Here is a 24567-nt window from a genome sequence, read left to right as displayed (position 1 = left end):
ACTTCAATAAGAATGATGCACAAGCTCAATATTTAATTGGTGAACAAAGAGACTGCATTTCACTAGCAGCAAAATACATCAACTCCTGCCACAAAAAGAGGGAAGAGTCGACCAAACAGTGATGCGCCCATTTACACACACACACACACACACACACACACACCCACACTACACACACGCTCACACACACACACAAATACACCCACACTATACACACACACACACACACACACGCTCACTCACTCACACACCACTGAAAGTATACACACTGTTAATTATTATTATATATATATATTATTATTATTATTATTTTTATTTACACACTTGTTCAATACAGAATTTGTTCTACTGTTAATTTTCATGCTCATATAAATGCTTTGGCAATACAATGTATAATTTGTCATGCCAATAAAGCTCATTTGAATTTGAATTTGAGAGAGAGAGAGAGAGAGAGAGAGTGTGAGTGAGAGAGAGAGGAGAAATGTAACAAAGTTTAATGTATGTAACTGTGTTTGAGAGAGAGAGAGGGAGGTGTTCAGAGAGGAGTCTGTTGGATGTTAAGCTGTTATATGTTTTATGGACTCAATGTTGAAAATTTAAAACATTTCAAACACTGTTGGCAGAAGTGAAAAATAAATAATTTTATGAAGTTACAATTTTGTTTGATTCCATGATGTATTTTACTGAACATGAGTATTGTAATTTACTGACAGTTACTTATATCTTGTCTTTTCACTTTATTATGATCAGATTCTGCAGGTAAAATTACAATAATAAGGTGACTTGACTTGGACTTGACTTGACATAGCCTGTGACTTGACTTGGACTTGACTTGCCCAAGAAAAAAATACTTGGGACTTACTTGAGACTTGAAGGTTAAGACTTGAGACTTACTTGAGACTTGCACATGTGTGACTTGGTCCCATCTCTGCCAACTACCTAAACATAGTTGCAGACAGGTACACCCCTTTATAGCAATGGTATTCACTGATGGCAGTGGCCTCTTTCAGCAAGATAATGCACCCTGCCACACTGCAAACATTGTTTGAGAATGGTGTGAAGAACATAAAGAGTTCAAGGTGTTGCCCTGGCCTCCAAATCTCAATCCAATTGAGCATCTGTTGGACGTGCTGGACCAACAAGTCCGATCCATGGTGGCTCCACCTCGCAACTTACAGGACTTAAAGGATCTGCTGGTAATGTCTTTGTGCCAGATACCACAGGACACCTTCAGGGGTTTTGTAGAGTCCATGCCACGGCGAGTCTGTACGGTTTTGGTGGCACGCAGAAGACTAACAGCATTTTAGGCAGGATGTCATAATGTTTTGGCTCATCAGTGTATTATTGAAGAGCTCTTGTTCATTTCATATTGGGTAAATATAAAAGCATTTTCATTAAGATGCGTTTATATGTAACTGGTGTTCTTACAATTATTTTAAATATAAAAGTCATCTTGACTAGGCTCTAAAAATACAGCACTTTGCAAAAGTTTTAGGTACTAGGGAAATATGTTTCATTGTGAGGATGTCTTAAAACATAATGGCATAAATAGTTTTTATTTATCAATTAATGTCACACAAAGTCCAATAAACATAAAAAAATCTAAATCAATATTTTGTGTGACCACCTTTGCCTTCAAAACAGCACCAATTCTCCTAGGTACACCTGGATACAGTTTTTCTTGGTTGTTGGCAGATAGGATGTTCCAAGCTTCATTGAGAATTTGCCACATTTCTTCTATTTCAGATGTCTCAATTGCTTCGGTCTCTTCTTGTTATCCCAGACTGACTCAATATTCAGTGGGGGGCTCTGTGGGGACCATGCCATCTGTTGTAGGGCTCCCTGTTCTTCTATTCTATTCTATTTGCAAAATAAATATTTGGGAGTCTAAAATGTATTTCCTATTGACACACTAAAGCTGAAAAATATAAATAACCATCTTAAGACAAATGTTTCTGTGAAGCATTTTATGTGACGTTTGCACAGTACTGTAGAAGGGAACAATAGTATCTTAAATGTAATCTTAAGTGCTGGAGTTTAACCACACACAGACAATGTAAATAGCCTACTGCTGGTTCGTAAGTGTTTTGGTTTTGTTCAACTCTTTCATACAACCAGCAAACATGAACTATTATTATCATATCTGGCTAGGTAAATGTAATGCTCAGCTTCTTCACTGATGTTTCTTTTCCTTTGGAGAAGAGTGCAACGGCAGTGTTCGTTAAGTCTAAATGTCCTGCGCAGGACAAGCTATGGTGCCAAACGAAAGTATAAACCAGCCTTAATCGGAGTCAGTGACATGGCTATAGAAATGTAGAAAATGGCATCAACTGGCTGTGTACCTGACTCCCTGATGTTTGTTTGCTGTTTCTATGTGTCAATGTCTAGCCACGGTTTTATTGTCTTTTTAGTAAGACAATAAAACTGTTTTCAATATGCCAGATAGTGATGTGACCTTGTGACATACCCCTGAGATTTACCCCTGCACTTTTACACAGAAAAACAAACCAGTAAGTGTATACTGGAGAGGTTTATGTCTCACGTTTATGTGCTGATAAGAGATATGTGATGTGTGTGTGTGGGGGGGTGTGATATGTCTGTCTGTGCCCTGTTGAAGGAGAATCTTGTGTGATATTGCTGTCAAACCGTCTCCCTGTCTCCTCTACAAATAAACCTGCCATTCTATCCCCTAATATCCAGTTTCCACAGCGACCCGAGCTCCTTGTGCCATCCTCCTTTTCCTGTCCCCCCCCTACAAGAACGTGTTCTGTATGAATGGCCACCAATGTCTACCTTTTCAGTTAGTCTTTTATAGTACAGTAATTCAACTTTTATTTATTCTTATTTCTTTTTTATTTCTTGTGCTTTCCTTTTTCCTTTTTATATTCCCTCAACTGAGTTTTCCTTTTCTTTATCATGCTTATGTAAAGCACTTGAATTACCATTATGTATGAAATGTGTATGACATAAACTTGCCTTGCCTACACAAGACAGATTGACAAACTTGATTGCAAAACTACTGTCAACAGCAATCTTATTGGCTTATGTTCAATGAGATGGAAATAAAATAAACAATATATTATACACTGACTTCTAAATCCACTTTCTGTTATGTCTATTCAAAGCATAAGTGTCATTCTTTGAATTATCTTCACATGGGGGCTTTTATTCAGCAAATAATGATAAATGCAATGAATTAAATTCATTAATTGTCATATGTTATTAATTCAGTTCACATTTGTAATCGATCGGCAGCTCTATTTATAACAAATAAGCACAAACAACACCTCAACTTTTGCACTTTTATTTCCTGAATATAAATTAACTTCTCTGTTTTTTAGGGGGATTTTCACATACTAGGAGCCTGGAAATGATTTCATGACTGACTCTTGGGAAACTGATTTGTGTCATAACCGTATGAATATTTCATCAAAAGAATTGTGGCTTGATCCTTTGATTAGTGGTTTGACCAGAGGATTGATCTCTTTTGAATTCTATAGACAATCCAACTTATTCATTGGTGTTTGAAAATAATCAATTGTTTTATTGGCATTTACAGTGGATTAACATCATATTGTATTGACAACATGTAAAAAGGAATCCATACAATTCTGAACACACTAAAGTAAGTCTGTTATTCTTTACTTTGTTTTCCCTCCCTTAATCAATAAATAGCAAATGCTCACCTTTGTGTAATCAATCTGTCTAGCCATATTCTGGGTCTGAAAGAAGAGGGAGAAAAATGTGAATCCAGAGCACGCCATGCTGACACAATACAATTTTAACCATAACATTGTTTTGCCAGCAGTCTAGAAGCTATAATCTTATTGAATCACACCAATTAATGATACATACAGTCTAATCAGTAAGATTATCAACTATACTAAAGTAAAGCTGGTCGAAATGTGCAGATAGACTGGCTTAACCAGTCTGCTAGATGCATTGTGAGTATTTATGTATCATCATAGTATTTTATACTCTATTTATGCTGATGTAAATGAAAAACCATTGTATAACATATTTTTTGTACAGTAATTAAGTACATAATTACTGTATTACTGTATTTAGCTGTTGAGTATCACCACTGAGAATAATGAAAATTACAAAACTCCATATAAAAATATCCATTCAAATCCACCCATTATTTGATATTTGATTTATTGTCAGTAAAATAATGTTGCAATGCAAAAAAAAGCACTTACATTAATCCTTCTGTTAAAACTTGTATTATTTAAGCTTTTTAGTCATTAAAATAGGGTTCCCACTCTTTTCAAGGCACAAATTTCCAGGACATTTTATGCGCCCAACAGGTGTAATATTTAAGCAAAAACACACGATAGGTCATGAATATTGTGATCCTAAAGTGTCAAACCCTGAAGTGGCGGAGCCCCTATTGTTTTTATTAGTGATCTTATTATTAGTTTAAATAGGATGTTTTTGAGTGAGGTAATTAATCAGTTTTAAAGTGATTAATTTTGATTCGATGAGTCCATATACTGTATAATATCGTCTTTTATAAATAGATGTTTCTCTAGCTATATCTTGCACTATTAATATCTTGACTTGCAGTATTAATTGTTTTCTCGTCATATTTTCGAAGTATGCTTTTATTTTTTCTCCCCTTTTTCTCCCCAATGCCCAATTCCCAATGCCCACAGGTCCTCGTCATGGCATAGTGACTCGCCTCAATCTGGGTGGCAGAGGACGAATCTCAGTTGCCTCCGCGTCTGAGACCACGAATCCGAACATTTTATCACGCGACTTGTTGAGCGCGTTACCGCGGAGACATAGCACGTGTGACATAGTCAGCGTCTTTACTCGCTGAGCAATCCCAAGCAAAGGTGAGCATTTCGCAATTGGTGAGCAATTTCGGCAGTGATTACATTGACGAGATTAACACCGTCTGTAACAAAAACCTTGTTAGCACCACATACTAAAATAATTTACAGGACAAATAGTTATCTTCCAGGACATTTAAGTATTATTCTTATTTTCCATGACTTTTCCATGATTGGAAAACTGCATTGCAAAATTCAAGGTTTTTCATTGTTTTTCATGTCATTTTGGGATTTTAGGGTTTGTTAGCATTACATTGTCATGGTAAATGAAGTAAAATCGAATTTAACTTTACACAGAAAAAGTAAGTGATTTTATCACACTAAAATCATGTTAACATGCATATTGTTTACATCTTGAGGCTATACTTTTGAAACAGTGAGAATTTTAACGTTTATGGATTGGCCCCCTTCACTTCCATTGCAAGTGCCTCACTGAAACCCAGATTTTAGCTTTGCCTTTTTAAAAAAAGGAGAGAATTAAGTTGAAAATAATATTTGTGGTAATCAACATTATGCCAAAAATTCAATCGATTGAGCTTAAAGGTGTATTACAGTATCTCTGTGATGTACCTGTTGTAGCTGGTGCCGCCATCTCTCAGGTCCTATAATCTGTTTGTGGAATAATACAGGAGCTGAGTCTAAACTAAACACAGCTGGTTCTGACGCACTCTTCATAAACGGCTGCAGATCAGAGTTTAACTAAAAACACACACACACACACACACGTTTGGTTTCCATGTTTTATGGGGACTTTCCATAGACATAATGGTTTTTATACTGTACAAACTTTATATTCTATCCCCTAAACCTAACCCTACCCCTAAACCTAACCCTCACAGAAAACTTTCTGCATTTTTACATTTTCAAAAAACATAATTTAGTATGATTTATAAGCTGTTTTCCTCATGGGGACCGACAAAATGTCCCCACAAGGTCAAACATTTCGGGTTTTACTATCCTTATGGGGACATTTGGTCCCCACAAAGTGATAAATACACACACACACACACACACATCCATGAGGATTTTCAAACAGGAGAAAATAAGTCAATGAGATATATCCAGGAAATATATGCTAAGATGAAGACAGCAGGCATACGTAGACTATAGGTAGACAGCTTTAGCCCACAATGCAGGTGTGTGTACACACCTTGTGTCCAAGAGCAAGGTGTTTTCCGTACTGAAAAGCCACATTTTGAGCTTCAGGACAGTGTTTGGCAAGCTCCATTGCTGCCTTACAACTCTTGGCAAGCAAAGCACCATGTGACAGAAATGTCTGGTCTTCCCAGGAAGCAACTGTTAGACTCCCTTCCTTCAAAATACAGAAAGAGAGAGAAAAAAAATTTATAAAACAAGCAAGGGTTTTATAGACATTGTGATTTATGACAAAAGGTGTCATAAGTCTGTAAAAGTACCAATTTTCTTTTACATGTTAACACTTAACTTCAGTTTGGTTTTACATTTGAATTTGAGAACTTGCAAAATAAATATTTGTACAAGCAAGTCAATTCTTATTATGCAAGTAAAAGTTTCCTTTTGGCTCACTCTGTATTGTGTGTCCAAAGACGAGACCCTAATACCTAATTTCAAGTCTCATTTAATATCTTTTCTGTTATTTTCAGTCAGTTGATGATAAAAAAGGAAAAAAGAAATATTATTTCTAATAACACACTGAACAGATGAGGTAAAAAACAAAACAAAACGACAACTTCTCTCGTGTTAATATACTATGCGCCCATTCAAACATAAACATTTGCTTGCGGGACTGCTGCTTCACTTAAAGAGGCAGTACCATTTTAGCACTTGTTATACATTTCAATGTAAATCGCACAAGTGCATATAAAAAACATTCAACTAAATGTAGTAATGTAGCAAGTGTAATAAATGTCATTTTATTTAATTTTTTTCATAGTGGTTTTGAAAGAGTGGCACTAAAATTATTTTTAAATTATTGTTTTCATAATATAATGGTTAAATCATTGTCATATATGTCATTCTTTGTTCATTATTAGGTTCCAACCTCATTAATATTTAGATAAAAATGTGTATGAAATTGATAGTGACAACAGATAGTTTCATTATTAAAATTGCAATTTCATGACATAATATGAATTGATAGAATGTGAAATTTGATTTTTCTTTTATATAAAAAAAGCTAAAATGTGATTAAAATTATGAAAAATTAACTATAAAATGTATAATCCCTTATACTGTACTATATTGTGTGAAGTCATATATATGAACACTATAGATACTATAGATGCCCCTTCTCGATTTGCTTAATATATATTTTAGTTTTCTGTTGCATTACGCTTACATGTTGTCAAAAGTCTGGAGAATAAAAACAAATATTTACTAGACAATGGCGATTCATTCTCCAATATGTCCGTAAAGATTGCAAACACTCATTTACAAAATAATGAGCAAAAAGATTTTATCTGACCCAGGAACTTATGGCTTTGTTTTCCTGTAATGGTTTACAGTAAGATTCTACAGCATTTGTTGTCAGTTAATAATATTATGTTATACAAATACAAATGTTCAGTGTTAGTTCATGTTAGTTCATAATGTATTAGCAAATATACTATTAAGAATTAACATATACAACTTTTAATTTTAAAAAAATATTTGTACATGTACAAGATAACATTAACCAAAATTATTAGTCAGTGCTGAAAAAATGTTCTTCATTTTTCATTTTTCTTGATAATTAATATAGGTAATGAATGTTACCAAATGCAAACTTACTGTAAAGTGTTACCTGTTATTCATTAATATCATATATAACTTACTCATCATAATCATTATCTGTCCGGCTTTCAAACTGTTGATCATGTACAAAGCTTGATGCAGTTTTTATTGTAATGTTTGCCTTCAATCTGCACGTTATTTGGAGGAGAACATAGAAATTATGTGAAATTACTTGATAATAAAATACAGGATATATAATTGGGCATTTTTATATAATTACTCAACATGTTAAGTGATTATCAATACTGTTATTAGTGTCAGGAATAGAGAGGCTCAGGACCCAAATGCGGAGTAAAAAATAAAGGTTTATATTTGTGGCAGGGTGGAGGGTGGGACTGTGTATCATTGTGATCATACACACCCGGTCCCTAATCAGGCTCATAAAGCCTCCGAGAGGGATAAAGGTTGACTGCGGAGGATTGTGTGGGAGAGAGAGATAGTTTACAGACATGTCCGCCATGTGTGTGTTTGTGTCTGTTTAAGTTTTATATTAAAAATATGATTTATATTGACAAGCCGGTTCTCGCCTCCTCCTTTCAATTGACTTCTTTACAATATTATACAAAAATAAAACACAAAAATCCAACATAAAATTCCCACAAGGGGGAAAAAAACAAACACACACTACCCTGTATGGGAAAACATAAAGTAATGAATCCAGGCTGGGGCAGGGGTAACAGGAAACAGGACCGACCAGACCGAGGTAGGATGGGAATAAAAAACAGGACCAACAGACAAACAAGACGGGACCGACTGAAACATTAAAGACAGACTGTATATAACAGCACACAAGACTGAAAACAAGACGAACTGGCACTGGACAGCAAACACGAGGAGACTAATATAGGGAGAGAAATCAAATGGGTTAACAGGACAGGGGAGGCAAATTAACTAATAATAATAAAACAAAGAGGTGGGGTATGATGTAAGACAGAGAGACACGTGGCAATACAGAAACAAAACAAAGCCACATGCTCTCATAAGTCAACATAACACCCGACTGGCATGAGTGCATATCAGCAAGACAATAAGGCAAAATACGCCCATGCCAACCGACAAACAAGACGAGAAAATGCATCGCAATGCCAAAGCGATGCCACGCACTCTCACGCTAAATCAAACCAGAGCGTACATTGGAGGCAAACAAGACAGGACACCCGTGTGAGACCTCAGCACACGCGAAGACAGCATGCGACCCGAGCACGCAACGCAAGCGTGACGCGAGGCGCACCTGTGTTCGCGAGAAACAGACAAATTATTGATGTGAGTGCATGCTGCCAAGATGACATAAGTATGATGCACCCACGTCAATAACAGACAGACATGGAGTGTGTACGGATCCCAATACAGACCGAAACCGAACCAGATAGGAAGTCCGGATCCAGACACCGTGCTCCTGACATGAAACAAGACAGACTGAAGAGCACACGACAGGGAATACAATCGAAACCGTGCACTCACATAAAGACAGACAAAAAAACACAAGATAGACATTGGACAATGATGTCACGGTCCTGTCAGACAAAAACCCAGAGTGACAGTGACAGGACCGTGACAATTAGCTTCAGGCCTATTAGGGACTAGAAAATATCTCACAAAACAAACCATCATAAAAACAAAACTATAACAAAAAAGCGATAAATGTGACAGGAACCTTTAAGGACAGCAACTTCAGAAGAATGAGAGTAAACAAAAAATAGCAGTAAAAGGGGAGGCGGGGGCTTGTAACTGGAGCAGGAGAGTTGATGCAAACATCTGCTCGGAAATCTCTCTTCTAAAAAGGGTAAAAGAAACTTGAATCTCTCTCTCTACATCATTTCTCTCCTCACCTCACACAAAAAACTTTGTCATTTATTATTCAATGTGAGCAGTTTGCAGATGTTTCAAATCAGTCTGTTTTGCCCTGTGTTTGGAGAGGTTTGGATGGGGAAGACGTTAGTTCAGTTTTGAAAAGTTTGAATATTAAATATTAAAAGCTAAAATAAATTCCTCTGATACTCATCTCAATTATTATGACTAAGGAAAATATAACAATCACATCAATGATATATATTACATTCTATAGATCCAACAGATATTTAACCATATTTATTAAAACAATAAGCAAAGAGTTCTCTCTCTTAACGGTGTTAAAATCAGTATAATGCACAGCCTTGAGTGCCTTATTGCTTTCATAAAACAGCAGCAACAGCAAAACCATATAATACACACTATTTTAATGAAATAGTTAAATTAACTCATATTAATAATCAGAATAAACAATTATTTAGCATATCAGCTAGGCAAATTAATACAGAATTTGAATTAGTGTCCTACAGGGCACCCCTTGTGGATATATGTGGTAAGTGCAATGGCCTGAAATTTGTACCTCTGCAGAACTGGAGCTCTCATGATAGATTCCCTGCACCACATCTCCGATAGCACTGGAGATCAGCTCCACCACCTACAACAAACAATAAACAATATTTACAGAACACTTGTCAACAATTGTACAACATAAATTAAGTCTCAAAGAATACCATTGTGATACAGGATCAACTCCATCTGTTCTGAAATTAGTATTTATTAGGACAAGAGCTGTTTGGGAATATGGGAAGAATTTTTCCAGTGGACTCTAGTGCTCCAAAGAGCATCCAAGAGACAGATGGAATAACCAGCACTTCAGTTATTAAACAGATGGCCAGTCAAAACAATACAACATCCAGAGGATACAGAGTTTAATCAGGACTCTAACATCTGCACAAGCTTATTGATTCAGTTTCTCTGTTGTTCTCCAATACACACAAGATACCCACAAACATTTATGAACTCTTACAGACTATCACACATGCACACACACATACTTCGGTGTGGCTATTCTTATGAGGACTCTCCGTAGACATAATGATTTTATACTGTATGAACTATCGATTCTATCCCCTAACCCTACCCCTAAACCTAACCCTCACAAAAAACTAATTTAAAATTTTAAAATGTAAAAAAAACAAAAAACATTGATAGTATGTTTTTAAGTGATTTTAATTATGGGGATACTTGATATGTCCTCAAACCACATTTATAGCATAATACCCTTGTAATTACCAGTTTGTAACCTAAAACACACACACTCACACAGCAGTTTACATCCCTGGTCATGAAATTATACAGTACTGCTTTTTGAATCAATAATTTGGAAGGGAATCCTGATGGTAAGATTCCAACATAACAAACGAAAACAAGATCTGTTAAAACAGTTTTCCCAATATGACTAAAACAGCAGAATTCCTGGTGACAAACTACACCACCCATGATCCTGAAGACAAAGATCCACCAATCAGCGAATCAGGGCAAACAAACCACCGCAAAAGAGCCCAACAGCAACCGCCTACTTCCATTACACACTGTAAATGACCCAATTCAGTCGGTCTCCCTAAACTATCAAACTACTTACGTGTGTGTGTGTGTGTGTATATATAAATATTATGCAATATACTTTAAATATATTGTTTCTGTACTTATCAACCACTTTAAATCAATTGTTTTATATTTGTTTATATCTTTTGTATCCATCGTTTTTTCAGGCTTGGGATTGATGCCTTTTTAACATATCAATAATTTTTTCAGATATAAATAAGGCTGCTTGTTGTCCTATAGTCTTTGCCTCTTAAAATATATTTCAATAAAATTTGATAAGCCTATTCATTTTAATTTCCTCTCTATGCACAATTATATAATTAGTTGCAATGTAATATTTGCATTTATGTTTTCCCTGCTGTCCACACAGAACAGACCTGTGACCCACCAGTTGAGATCACTGCTATAACATTTCTTGCAGTCATCAGAATACCATCATCATCATCTTCCCTCTATACAACTTTGAAAACAAAGTGTGAGTGGCAAGGTAAAGGGCATATTCTACGAAGGTACACACACACACACACGCCATCACCGCTCACCATCTCCGGAGGCTGCTCAAAATTCTGCAGAGCCGTGGAGCACAAACTCGCATAGTTTTCCATTAAATTCGACCAAAGCCAAAGCTTGTGCTCTATATATAAAATTACCGTAATGTCTCACAGCAGGTAAGCATGCTTCTGGGTTATTTTGAGCAGCATTTTTCAATGGTGTATATGAGCAGGTGTATATAAGTAGTTTTAATAGTCTTTTCAGCATTATAGTCTAATAATGTTTTATATAAAACCAAGACACTGATCCCCAAGTCGCTACCAATTGCAGGCTAGCGCCTTGCATGCCGTAATTGGTGTGTGAATGTGGGTGTGAATAATTGAATGAGACGCAGTGTAAAGCGCTTTGAATACCACTATGTTAAAAAGGCACTCATAAAGGCACTCATATAGGCACTATATAAGTGCAGACCATTTACCAATTACAATTTGGTACCAGTGTTAATTGTGGATCCTGGATATGAACGAGTTTACTTTGGTCATCTGGAAGCCCAGTGTCCAATCTGGATTGTGCAGTAACCATACTGCTCCTGAAGGGGGTGCTCCTCTGATACAGCAACTCCACAACACTTTGTTAGGGGTAAATCACTGACAACTCCCTATTTCATCTGCACATCCCTATCCCTTCCATCCGTCCCCCAAGGCTGCATTCTCCACCTCTTTTTTCCCCTCCGATATTCTCTTTTGCCAAAAGACCAGCCTGTTGAAACATAAGACCACAGGCGCAATCTCCGTGGAACTAGAATAGCCCGGCCCTTATAGTCCAGACACTCAACTTTTCCTCATATTTAATATTATGTTACTTTTCTCCATTCCCCAAACTTTCTCTCTCAAACTTTGTTTTTCTCTCTCTTTCTCTCTGCCCTCTGAGTAACTAAATCTTTGAGGAAACAGTGCAGGAACTTGACTCCTCTACCCAGAGCCCAGAGAGGACAGAGAGCCCCTATAGCGCAGCCAGATGTGCGGCTTCACACACTCCACACGGGGAGACATTAAACTGTGTGTGTATGTGTGAGAGAGAGAGATTGCATGTGTATTTAATCTGTGTGTTTGTGTATGTCTGTGTCTTTTGCATGAGTTTATGTGCGCGCGCGTGTATAAAGTGGGGGGGGGGGCTTTTTTAGGAAAGTATCAGATAAGCTGCCCTCCCTTCGTCTCGTCTCATTCCCAAATCCAGCCGGAGTCGTGTTTCGCCGACAGGTCTGTGAGGAGAAGAAAGAGGAGACAGCCGCTTGCGGATCCCTTTACCATTTATACTTGTGGAAAGCCAGAATCTCTCTCTCTCTCTCTCTCTCTCTCTCTCTCTCTCTCTCTCTCTCTCTCTCTCTCTCTAACACACACAGTCTACTAAGTCAGGATAACACTCAAGGCCACGATACATAATACAGATCACTCAGGGGGGAAAGCGCTCTGCCGTGGAAAGCGTGGAAGTCTGATTTCCACCACTAATACGCTCAAGCTAACTGAACCGCTATCTGCACTAATACAACAAGGCCTCACCCTCATTTACATAGACAAATGGACAAATGGACAAAAGTCATAGATTGGACAAAGTTGCGCTCACTTGGTTCTGGCTAGGTTAATATCAAGAACAAGTGTAAAACTTTGCAAAATACCTTTTAAATCACTTTCAAAATGTGTAAATACAATATATCACCATTCGTTTTCTACTACACCTTTGAAAGTGTTAAAGCCTCACTGTCAAATACTGAACGTGCAGCACAAGAGTCTAATCTCGGATTGGCTGAACCACCTGTCAGTCAATCACTAGCTCAGTGGATCAGAACAGAGCGTGAGTGGCTTTGATCACAGTTCACTGCACAACAGGTTCAGTTTCACAGGAAAAGGATTTTACTCATACTCTTTTTAGTTAGTGAGTGTTCACTGAAAGCTAAAGCTCAATTATTACGTCGAGTGATTTGATGTGACTTTACAGAAACTGAGGCAGACTCAAAGTCAGCAATGAGTTTAAGTGTTCTATAGGAAAACATAATAAAACATCACTTATTTTATTTCACATACAGTATCTATACATAAATATATATCAATATTTCTTCTGTGGAACACAAAAGGAAATGTTAGGCATAAGGTTAGCCTCAGTCACCATTCACTTTCAATGCATGGGAAAAGGGTGAATGAAAGTGAATGGTGACTGAGTGTGTCATTCTGCTTAACATCTCCTTTTGTATTTAATGGGACACATGAAAGTCACACAGATTTGGAACAACATGATAATGAGTGAATGACAGAATTAACATTTTTGGTTAAACTAACCATTAAATAATAAATAAACAAATGGGTTTATTCGGGAGACATGATCAGACTTAAAGCAATAAACCAGGAAAAGCTGTACATCACTGTGATTTACTAATACAAGGTAAAAATGGCCTTGAGTAGCTTATTGATTCCATAAAACGGTGGAAACAGCCATGTGATTTTCATGGTTACATTTATTAATCATAATAATTGGAATAAACAATTCTTCTGCCAAGTAATATAACTGTTGGCTGTTTATGGTCACCAATAAACGTAGAAACTTGCCATTTTAATAGACTGTGTGGTCACAGTTGTGCCTTTATCTGCATTTTACAAAGGCTTTAAACGTGGCTCATTAAATCAGAATTCAGAGTCTAAACCGCTTGGTTTATAGGCCTAATTTTCCAAATTAACCTAAATCTGAATCAAAGCTCCCAAGACCTCTAAACGGCTGAGGAATTTCCACTTTCTGCCACCAGGAGGTGCTACAAAACACTCCAATACAAACGTCTACCCACTCTATTACACCATCTTCCTACAGACTGACACACACACCACCAGGAATATGGTCTTATCAGGTGTGCAGTTATGACTCTAGGGAGGTCTGGTTGTCTGAACGCTGAGCTCCTCTTGAGAAAAACGGAATCTGTTCAATACATCAGTCATGACAATTTGCTGATCATCTAAATCCCCTGCGGTAATTTTCATGACCGCTCAAACACACATTCAAATGAGCTCTGTAAGTATGTATGTGTGTTTGAGGCTATACGCAGAAGGAAAAGTGTTTTTTTTCCTCTATGGGGAGAACTGCATTCTAGAGCTGCCCTTGGTGACAGATCCTGTCAGCGTACAGCCTCTTAGTGCGTGTCTCAGTGTGCGTGTCTATGTGAGAGACAGAGAGAGAGAAAGGAGAACTTGAAATGATATGTTAGAGTTTCTAAGTGCAAATTAACCCTTTTTATTTAGTTTTTTTTTAATGATATGACAAGCAGTATCCTCTAAAGCAGTGGTTCTCAACTGGTTTGGCTTAAGGTACCAGATTTTATATTGTATATAAAGTGGTGACCCAAATAATCATATGAATATAATTATATATATGTATATATATATATATATATATATATATATATATATATATATATATATATATATATATATATATATATATATATATAATATAAATAAAGGACATCAGGATTAGAGACCCAAATATAATGCAAGTATAATATACTAATTTAAATATATATAACAAATAGAATTTTAATATTGTACAGAAGTACACAAAAATGGTCTAGAATAAAACATTGTAAAATAGTAAACCTACTAATTAAAATAATATTAAATAAAAACTATTTATATAATACTATTAATCTCGCCAGCCACATACATTCACCACATAAATGATCGTCACAAAACATGTTTATCCTTAATGGAAGTGAACGCATATTTAATGTAGTCAGGGACATATTTCCTTTTACCTTACATCATGGTTTTCAACGATGAGGACATGGCACACAACCTGTCTATGCTAGCATCTGGCAAATTTGGCTAGCTTCTACCAAGTGACAGATGAATTTGCACCAAAATACCATAGAGTTTGACTGAATGTACAGCTTTTGACATCAATAACAAAAAAGATATGGGATAATATGAAGATATGCTTTTTCTCCTCTCTTTTAAAATTTGATAAGCCTATTAATTTTAATTTCCTCTCTATGCACAATTATATAATTAGTTGCAATATAATATTTGCATTTATGTTTTCCCTGCTGTCCACACAGAACAGACCTGTGACCCACCAGTTGAGATCACTGCTATAACATTTCTTGCAGTCATCAGAATTCCATCATCTTCCCTCTTTACAGACCTTTTCATAAAGCTGTACGATGCAGAAACATGCAATAACCATGTGCTGGAAAGTGGCAGTCGGGCTGCTGGCCGCTTGCAGTTAAGACCGTGCTTTGACTGCGACTCTAATTAGAGCTGGAGGAGAACACTGACACTTAATGAGGGGTGTAGGAGACATATGCTCACGCACACACACAGAGCTAGAGAGAATGAGGTAGTATGCGAGTGTATGGAAATTAGCAAGAGGTGATACACACACACAAACAGCGTAGAGAAAAAGGTCTGAACAGAAAGCCAGAAGAAGCCGGTGAGACGATGTTCATCTCCAGTATGAAGAGTGTGTGAGTGTGAGTTTGTGTGTGTGTGTATGTATGTAGGTTTACTTGGGTACACTGTGTACACTGGGTACAGATATGTCCCAAGAAGTGAGCAAAACCTCCCTTACATATGGGACATATGGGGATGTCTTCAACTGGTAAAAAAAAAATTATTTCTTTCAGCGATAGGGTTAAGGATCACACTAGTCATTAGTGTTTATAATTAGGTGTATACAAACAATTAAAGTCTATGGTACAGAATGTCCTCATTTAGATAAACGTGTAAGTGTGTATTGATTATTTGATAAAAATTATTTAGAAGTGGGCAGATTGACCATTACATTTATTGTAAGTGCTATTTAACAATTTAAAGGAATATTCCGGGTTCAGTTAAAGTTAAGCTCAATCAACAGCATTTGGTGTTCATTACCACAAAACTTTATTTCGACTTAGACCCACCTTTTCTTTAAAAAAGGACAAATCTGAGTTACAGTGAGGCACTTACAATGGAACTGAATGGGGTCCAATCCGTAAATGTTAAAATACTCCTTCAAAACCATTTCCACTAGATATAAACAATATGCATGTTAACATAATTTTAATGTGATAAAATCACTTACTAACTTATTCTGTGTGAAGTTAGTAAATTTTACAACTTAGTTGCCATAACAACATAACGTCGGTGACAAATAACACCGAGCAGTAATCCGCCACAAAATTTTTTGCAGCTCAAATAATATACAAGTTTTAACAGAAGAATAAATGTAAGTGAATATAAGCTTCACAAAGGGCAATGAATTGAAATAATTTTTTGTAGTCAACATTATGCTGCAAATGCAATCGACGAAGCTTAACTTTTTTGAATGTGGAATATTTTTTAAACATCAATATTCTTAAAGGTGCAGTAATGCAGTTGTGTAAAAACTATTGCAGTAGCAGTACCAAATAGAATTATAATATATGTTTCCAAACAGGTTTTCCCGAACACTCCATCTACCGATGTTCAGCAAATAGGTTGCCCACCCCAAATTACCCAACTGGTTGAACAAATATTACTTAGTCGGACAACTGAAACAAACAGAGCAATGCTTTGATAGTGCCACATCTCTCTCGCTCTCTTGGCTCCAATAGTTTAAAAACAAATTAAATAATGTAATGTGCAGGCTAATAACGCATGTTTAAATCAAGCAGGGTAATAGTTTTTATCTTTAATAATATATGGTGTATAAAAATTAGGAACAAATGATATTCATGATTCAAGGTGTGTGAATCAGCATATTTCCCATAACATTTCCAAAAATATTCTCCAAACATTCCAGATTATGAACATAATATATCGTAATCAGGGAATAAAGCAACAACAATTAACTTAATTTGCTCAAACGGATGCATAGTTGTAAATAATGACACAGAAGGCTGAACTCCGCAACATGAACTTTATGTTTCAAATGCACTTTTCCCTCTCAATCTTGTGTCTGTTTCAGGAGCACTCGTGTAATCAGAGATTCTAACTTATATTGGGTATTATGATATGAATAATGAAGTTAAATTCCATAATCGATCCATCAAATTTTAGATTGATATTAGATTGATGCCTCGCAATGCATTTTACACCCCTAACAACTTTGTCAATATAATTAGAAACTGTTAAAAAAAAAATAGGTTACCAAATTAATTACAAGTCTAAAAAGCTAGCTCACTGCTTACCAGTTAACATTCACTGCAAACATTTGAGCGTAATATTATCTACAGGTAGCTGCAACATGACCAGAGATGCATTCAGCAGTGGGGTTTCTAAAATAGAATAGATCAGTCTCCCCAAACATAGTGCTTTCAGCTGCTAATGTCTCAGCAAAGGGAAAATGTGGAATTGTTTTTTCTTCATTATTTTCCAGGACTTTTTTTACATTTACTTTCATTTTCCAGGCGTGGAAAATCTTTCAGCAATTTTCCATGTTTTCCAGGACGCGTGGGAACCTTGACAATTACACACATCACCTTTAATCCCAAGGGGGAAAATTCTCCTTGATATTTAACAAATGTTACAAAAGTTTTCTCTGGACTCTGGAACAGCATGCAGTACCTTGGTGTTGTTGAGCTGGGCCAGTCCCGTACAGGCATTCGCCAACAGGAAATCGCCACTCAGGACAGCCATCTTATTGCCAAACTGCATATCTTTGAGGGGGCCATCTGAGTTTGTCCACTCCTTTAGATTTACAATGCCACGATGCACCAGGAACGCAGTGTGGATCAGCTCTGTGATCTCAGCCAAGTTACGCTGACTGAAAAGAAAAGTAAAAAGTAAATTTTACATAAAAAAAAATATTTCCTGCATCTGAATATACATACTTTCATGATATGCATTATGCAAAAAGCAGTATGTCAAATGAGTACGCTGTCCGAATATTCAATATTCAATATAGAGTAGGCAAACAATATCTAAAAGACATACTGCATCTGCTGAGATTCCAAATTGTTTTCATGGCTGTTGTTAGTACATCATGACAAAGAACACAGGGATCATATGTATATGTATTATGTCTGGATGAATCAGTCCAAAATTTAGTATGTCAGGAAATGTATGTTCTTTATCGAATTTGGTATGCTTACGGGAGTTCAACCACAGCCATTACGATTCTAAGAGTGCCTTAAACCTATAAACCATTCAAATACAACAGGCAGCACACATTATAAGGGAAGGGAGTGATTTTAGCTGAAAATATTCTTCTGCAGAACAAATAACCCAGGGAGAGTGTCAAGTGTCCTGGAGACCATAATACTCTTCATAAAATACCAACTGCCACTGATTATCAGAGAAGCCAGATTATCAGGACGTCATCACACAGACGTTATAATCAAATGTTGATTTGCCAAGTTTAGGACCATAATCAGCTTGAACCATTGAGGTCCCAGCGATAACTACCTTCCAGACTCAATAGAGACGTTAGATCTGATGACCACTTACCCCTCCTTCAGAGAGCATGAAGAAAATGCATCTTTGATGAATAGATTCTCTTCACTTTGGTGTGAGAGGAGTACTGTGTTTGCTTCTACAAGACATGCACACATGCTAGTCAATGATTGGGTAATTACAAAGCACTGCAATAATTCTTGTTGCCATTAAAGGTTGTTCTTTAATGGAGCATCTCCAGGACTCAATCATCCCTATTGTGCAGAGCTCTCCTCTCCTCTCCTCTCCACACATCCTATTAGATTAGGGCCACTGATCCCGGTCAGTTTCACTTTGGTTGACATGAGCACAGGGCAAGCTGTTGAATGTTAAATGCTGGTCTGAGATCAGGTCTTAGAATGTGGTTTACATGGATGAGAATGACTGGGGGGAACTCAAACATACTTTAAAAAACTATTGTCTCAGGTCAAGAATTGTAGGATTCAGCTTTTCTTTTTTACCTAAATGCTTAATTAAACAGAAGAGTTCATTTTAGATTGGCAATCTTACGCTTGATTCAATATAATGGAATTTTCCAAGTAAAACAAAGTGTGCAAAGAAATGCACTTACAAATGTAAGACTATGAGGCAACTTTTGTATACTTGCCCCATAGACTTCCCATATAAATGCACAACTATATTGTTTGTTTTATACAAAATTATGAGAAAAATGTAATTTCTGAAAAAATTTCAGGTAAACACGTTGTTTGAAAAATTTCACAGATGCGGTCAGTACAGCTTAATTTATCCTAACCCATAATATTCCTTTAAAGTAAATGTAAAATACAAATTTACGTTTATTTTTTTAAAGGTATATTCCGTGTTCTATCCATCTTAAACTCAAACAACTGCATTTGTGGATTAATATTGATTGCCAAAAAAATATATATATTTTTAATTTGTCCCTAGTTTATTTAAAAAATAAAATAAAATAAAAGCAGAAATTGCACTTAAAGGCTTACAATTAAAGTGAATGGAGCCAGTCCATAAACATTATGATATCATATCATTTGATAGAGTGGTGGTGGCGTAGTGGGCTAAAGCACATAACAGTTAATTAGAAGGTCACTGGTTCGAACCCCGCAGCCACCACCATTGTGTCCTTGTGCAAGGCACTTAACTCCAGGTTGCTCTGGGGAGATTGTCCCTGTAATAAGTGCACTGTAAGTTGCTTTGGATAAAAGAGTCAGCCAAATGCATAAATGTAAATATCAAATATTTTAACTTTGTTGCCATGACAAAGGAACGCGATTTAAGTCATTCCAATTTTATCAAGATAAATTAATGTAGATTACAGATTTCATCACACTATATTCATGTCAACACTTAGGGTTGCAGCGGTATACCAGTTTCATGGTATAACACGGTTTGAAAATTGACGGTTATCATACCATGTACATTTGCTTATCTACGGTATTGAGAAAAAAATGCAACCGGACGGAGAATCTCACATGCGCATCTCCTTTATTCCTTGTTTGCCTGTCAGACTCGTCAACTTGCGACACACACACACACACACACACACACGCAGCGGAGAAAATGTCAGAGAGAAGCGAGGCGAGGGGGTCTGACATGAGTGTGTGTGTGTGTGTGTGTGTGTGTGTGTGTGTGTGTGTGTGTGTGAGAGAGAGTTAAAGCAGTGTTTCTAAACTGGTCTAGTTGAACAGGGTCGCGGACAGCAGGGAAAGAACAATGCCATGGTTCTCCCATTAAGATATTTCTGCGGCCGCACAAGTGATAGACTATTTAGGACTGCCGAGGCAGATTCAATGATAATCTCGCAAACAGCTAAAGCAGAAATGGGCAATTTACGGCCCGCGTGCTGGATCAGGCCCTCCACATGGTTTAATGTGGAATTTCTTCATTGGATATTTCAGTTAACTTGCATTGGGTCATAACGCATCTCCACAAGTGTTTAACATGCTCAGGGTTGCCAGATAAGAGACGCAACACCCCCAGTTTGAGATTTATCCTTGCGCAAATTGGAAATATTCCGTCTAATGTTATACTTATTCTGTGCAATCTGGCAACCATGCACGCGAGTGCACTTTTTCTGTCTCTTGCTTTCCCCTTTGAACAAACTTTGCGATCTGTTGTGCAATATTCTGCTCAAGGAAAAGTGTTATATGGCTACTCTGTGTCCATTCTTGAGGCTGCTTGTGATGTTTGGTGCTACTTTGCAGGTAAACCTTCTCAGTGATTAAATTAAACATAAAAGTAGATCTCGGCATCATTGGGTTATCATTGATATGCGAGCAAAAGCAAGCCAGAGATGAATATGTATTTTTATTTGTGCAATTTTGAAATGTTGAAGTCCCTTCACACCTGTATGTTAATATAACTCTTGCAGTAATCATTTATCATAGTAATGCAGCCTGTGTTATTCTGTTGAGTGTTGAAAAACCATCGAGGAGACCTGCATCATGACTCTTTTAGCATGTAAAAGTGTAATGTTTTAGAAAAAAAGTCAACTTGCCCGCTTTGCGACAAACATTAAAAGTTCAATAAATGTCATTCTTTTTTTTTTATTAAAACAGACCCCTGATGTAGAAAGTGTTAAATTGAATAGTGTACACAACTATTTCTGGGCTTAAAAGATACAAAAACCAAATCAATGCAGAACATTGTATCACAAATGTAGCCTGAGGTGGCCCCTTTACCAAAATAGTTAAAAATATTAATAATTACACACCATCACCTTTACAAATTTGTAAAAGTAACTGTTATTTTTTGACAAAATGTTATAGTTTCATATGAAATAATCTAAAAGTAGAATCCATTAGACCTCATTTTATATCAACAGTGGCAGTTTTCGTTAAAGTTTCAAGATGTGTTTCAGCTAGTATTTATTTTTCATAAATACATAACTGTATTATTATTATTAGTCTATTATTTAAGACTAGCACACTGACCTAACCATGGTAATGTTTCTTTCTGTGTAATATGTGTATAAATATGTAATAACAAACCGGATAATAATTGGCTCATATAAGTATATATGCTCTTCAATTTTTAAAAGGGAGAGAGAAAACTTCCTGTAGATTTTGTTGTTGACAAGGCATGACCTTGTACTGGAAAACCATGAACAAAACTATGCAACATAAAAGGAAATGCAACCCAGGATACACTAAATACAGGTTATTTTTAATCTATGATAGGTCGACACGATTTCAAATGTAAAATATGCATCCTGAAGCAAAACCAGTTGAGAACCACTGAGATAAAGGTACAGACAGGATCAGTCTGGTTGTGCTGTCATGCATCTACAGTATATGTTAATTATTAATAATCATAGGACATTACTTCAAAACCTCACACAGCTGATGTTATTTTTCATTTAGTAGTTAATTTAACATGCTATGCTAACATGTAAACTAATATGCTTTAGTTATATAACATGTTATATTTACATGCTATTTTTTATCATGTTTATAATTCTGTTTATTATAATTCTGTTGGCTTTCTTATTTTTTCTATTTATTTTATTTTCAAAAGGGAGCCATTTTTTACACATACTTCAATAAAATAAATGGTTTCAAGTTTCAATTACAATAAAGTGTTTGCTCAAAAATAAATAAATAACCCTTCTGTTTTCACTGATAATAGTAATTGTGTAATACCGTATACCGCGATACCGTGAAACAGTGATATTTTCTGAGACTGTTATCATACCATGAAAATCTCATACCATTGCAACCCTAGTTAACACATACAGTATAATGTTCATGTCTTATGACAATATTTAGACACAGTGTGTATTTTATTGTTTATGAAATGGCCCCATTCACTTCCATTGTAAGTGCCTTACTGTAACAGAGATTTTTAAAAGAGCCCATTTTATGCTAATTTACAGGTTAATATTTTTATTTTGGGGGTATATTAGAATAGGTTTCAATGCTATAATGTTCAAAAAACACATTATTTTTCTCATACTGTACATTTCTGCTAAACCTATTTTCATCCTCTGGCTCAAACGCTGATTTAGGTCCTGTCTCTTTAAAGCCTACCTTTCTGAAAAGGAAATGTAATGCCACTTACCATAACAGAGTTTCAGGCTTCCTGAGAAGCTATAAACACTATTGTAACTATGGTAACAATGGCGTTGGTTTTTGCCTTACCAGTTTGATTCTGATAATGAACATTTGGAAGAACAAGCTGATCGATCCGAACCACCTTCGAAGCACGACTTGATCAGGATGTTTCACAGTGGTAAGTTTTAATTTTGTAGCTTTCTTACAAGTACACTGGTGATTATTGTGAACCTAACAAAGTTTCAAGTAAAAGACACGTAGTGCATCCAAGTTAGTCATCTTTTGCTAGAATGGATGTAGCCGAACTTTTTCGAATGGAGAACAGAGGCTTAATCCCGGTTAGTGAGCAAGTTTGCCATAGACTAGCATGGTTAGTGGCTGTAACATTACAGTTTGTAATTATATAATTAAATAAGACTCTTGAGATCGACCATTTTGTTATACAGTTTTAGGTAAAAGCTGGCCCACAGCTGAATAGTAAACCCCTACCAAAGCTATAACGTTACATACCAATTTAGCCAAGCACTACCGTGGATTGCAGATGTAAAATTACCATTTGTAAAAATAAATCTATCTCCATACTTGATCACTATTCATGATAGTAAGAATCTGCATAATTCTACACAATTGTAGGTAAAAGTGGACCCACAGCTGATTAGCAAAACTATTTCAACAAAACAAAATTAGCTATCAGGTTAGCAGAGGCCTACAGCTGTGCACTGGGTGTACACCATAGCTACAACACAAAACTCCACATTTGAACTCTTGGTAGAAGATAAATCCACAAATAATCAAGCATAGTTACAAGTTGTGATCCTGAAGCACCAGATTGTCCCAACACAGTGGGATCTGCACCCTCTTTTCCTCTAACCCAACTCATCCTGGCCTCGGCTATAACTACATTTGTTTGAGGGCAGGCCAAAGTAGCCCATAGGCAGGCAATATGCAAATATGTTAAATAGTGACTTAGATACTTTACAGAAAATATGGTTGAACTACAATCCAGCCATTTCTTGTAGTTCTTGAGCAGTGTTGTCTGTGGGAGAGAACAACTCCATTTTGTGTGGACTTAGTGCTTTGTAACTTTGCAGACCTTTTACAAGCACAGACAGCTATTTTACATTCTAAATAAAAGGTCAAAAGAAGTCCCAAAAAGCATAATAGCGCCTCTTTAAATAAATGAGGGATGAGTAGAATGAGTTATGCTATGAAGACTGTTGATAGAGCATGATCATCAGTGCAAGATTCTAAATATATAAAAAATATATCATCAACGTGTCATAACTTCCTCCACAATGACTTTCTGTTTGTCTGACTTTACTTTTAAAACCCTCACCTCCAACCATCTGGTTTTATTCTGTTATGGAACTCCCAATTTTCAAAATCCAATCCATTTCTGGTGAATACAATTTAGCCCTACCCTACATCTTTTCTAGTTGAATATCCTGTTTCACTTAGAAGTAAAATTGGTTGCAAACAACATTACACTTTAAATTTAAATGGAAGCTCAAAGCATTTTCTAAAAAACAGATATGAGATTGAAGCTCTCCTGACCTTGAAAAAGTCTTAAGTGTGTGTATATCTTTCTTATTTCCCTGTGGTTGTCAACTGACAATCTGACCACTCCTTAGT

At 36.3% G+C, this 24567-nt stretch overlaps 1 protein-coding gene across 1 annotated transcript in view; it reads right to left on the bottom strand.

The window, feature by feature from the left end:
- The window catches only part of pdss2 (prenyl (decaprenyl) diphosphate synthase, subunit 2), a 47207-nt gene that overhangs the window by 4191 nt on the left and 18449 nt on the right, over positions 1–24567 (bottom strand). The window contains exons 3-7 of the mRNA XM_052151310.1: positions 18038–18236; positions 9958–10032; positions 5989–6150; positions 5409–5537; positions 3687–3722 (exon numbers count right to left, since the gene is read on the bottom strand). Of these exons, the coding sequence (XP_052007270.1) occupies positions 3687–3722; positions 5409–5537; positions 5989–6150; positions 9958–10032; positions 18038–18236 (601 nt within the window). The remainder of the gene's footprint in view (positions 1–3686; positions 3723–5408; positions 5538–5988; positions 6151–9957; positions 10033–18037; positions 18237–24567) is intronic.

The sequence above is a fragment of the Xyrauchen texanus genome, chromosome 20, assembly GCF_025860055.1.
Source record: "Xyrauchen texanus isolate HMW12.3.18 chromosome 20, RBS_HiC_50CHRs, whole genome shotgun sequence".
Classification (NCBI taxonomy): domain Eukaryota; kingdom Metazoa; phylum Chordata; class Actinopteri; order Cypriniformes; family Catostomidae; genus Xyrauchen; species Xyrauchen texanus.
Note: the sequence above shows the minus strand (reverse complement) of the source record. Positions and strands in the feature narration are given on the sequence as shown.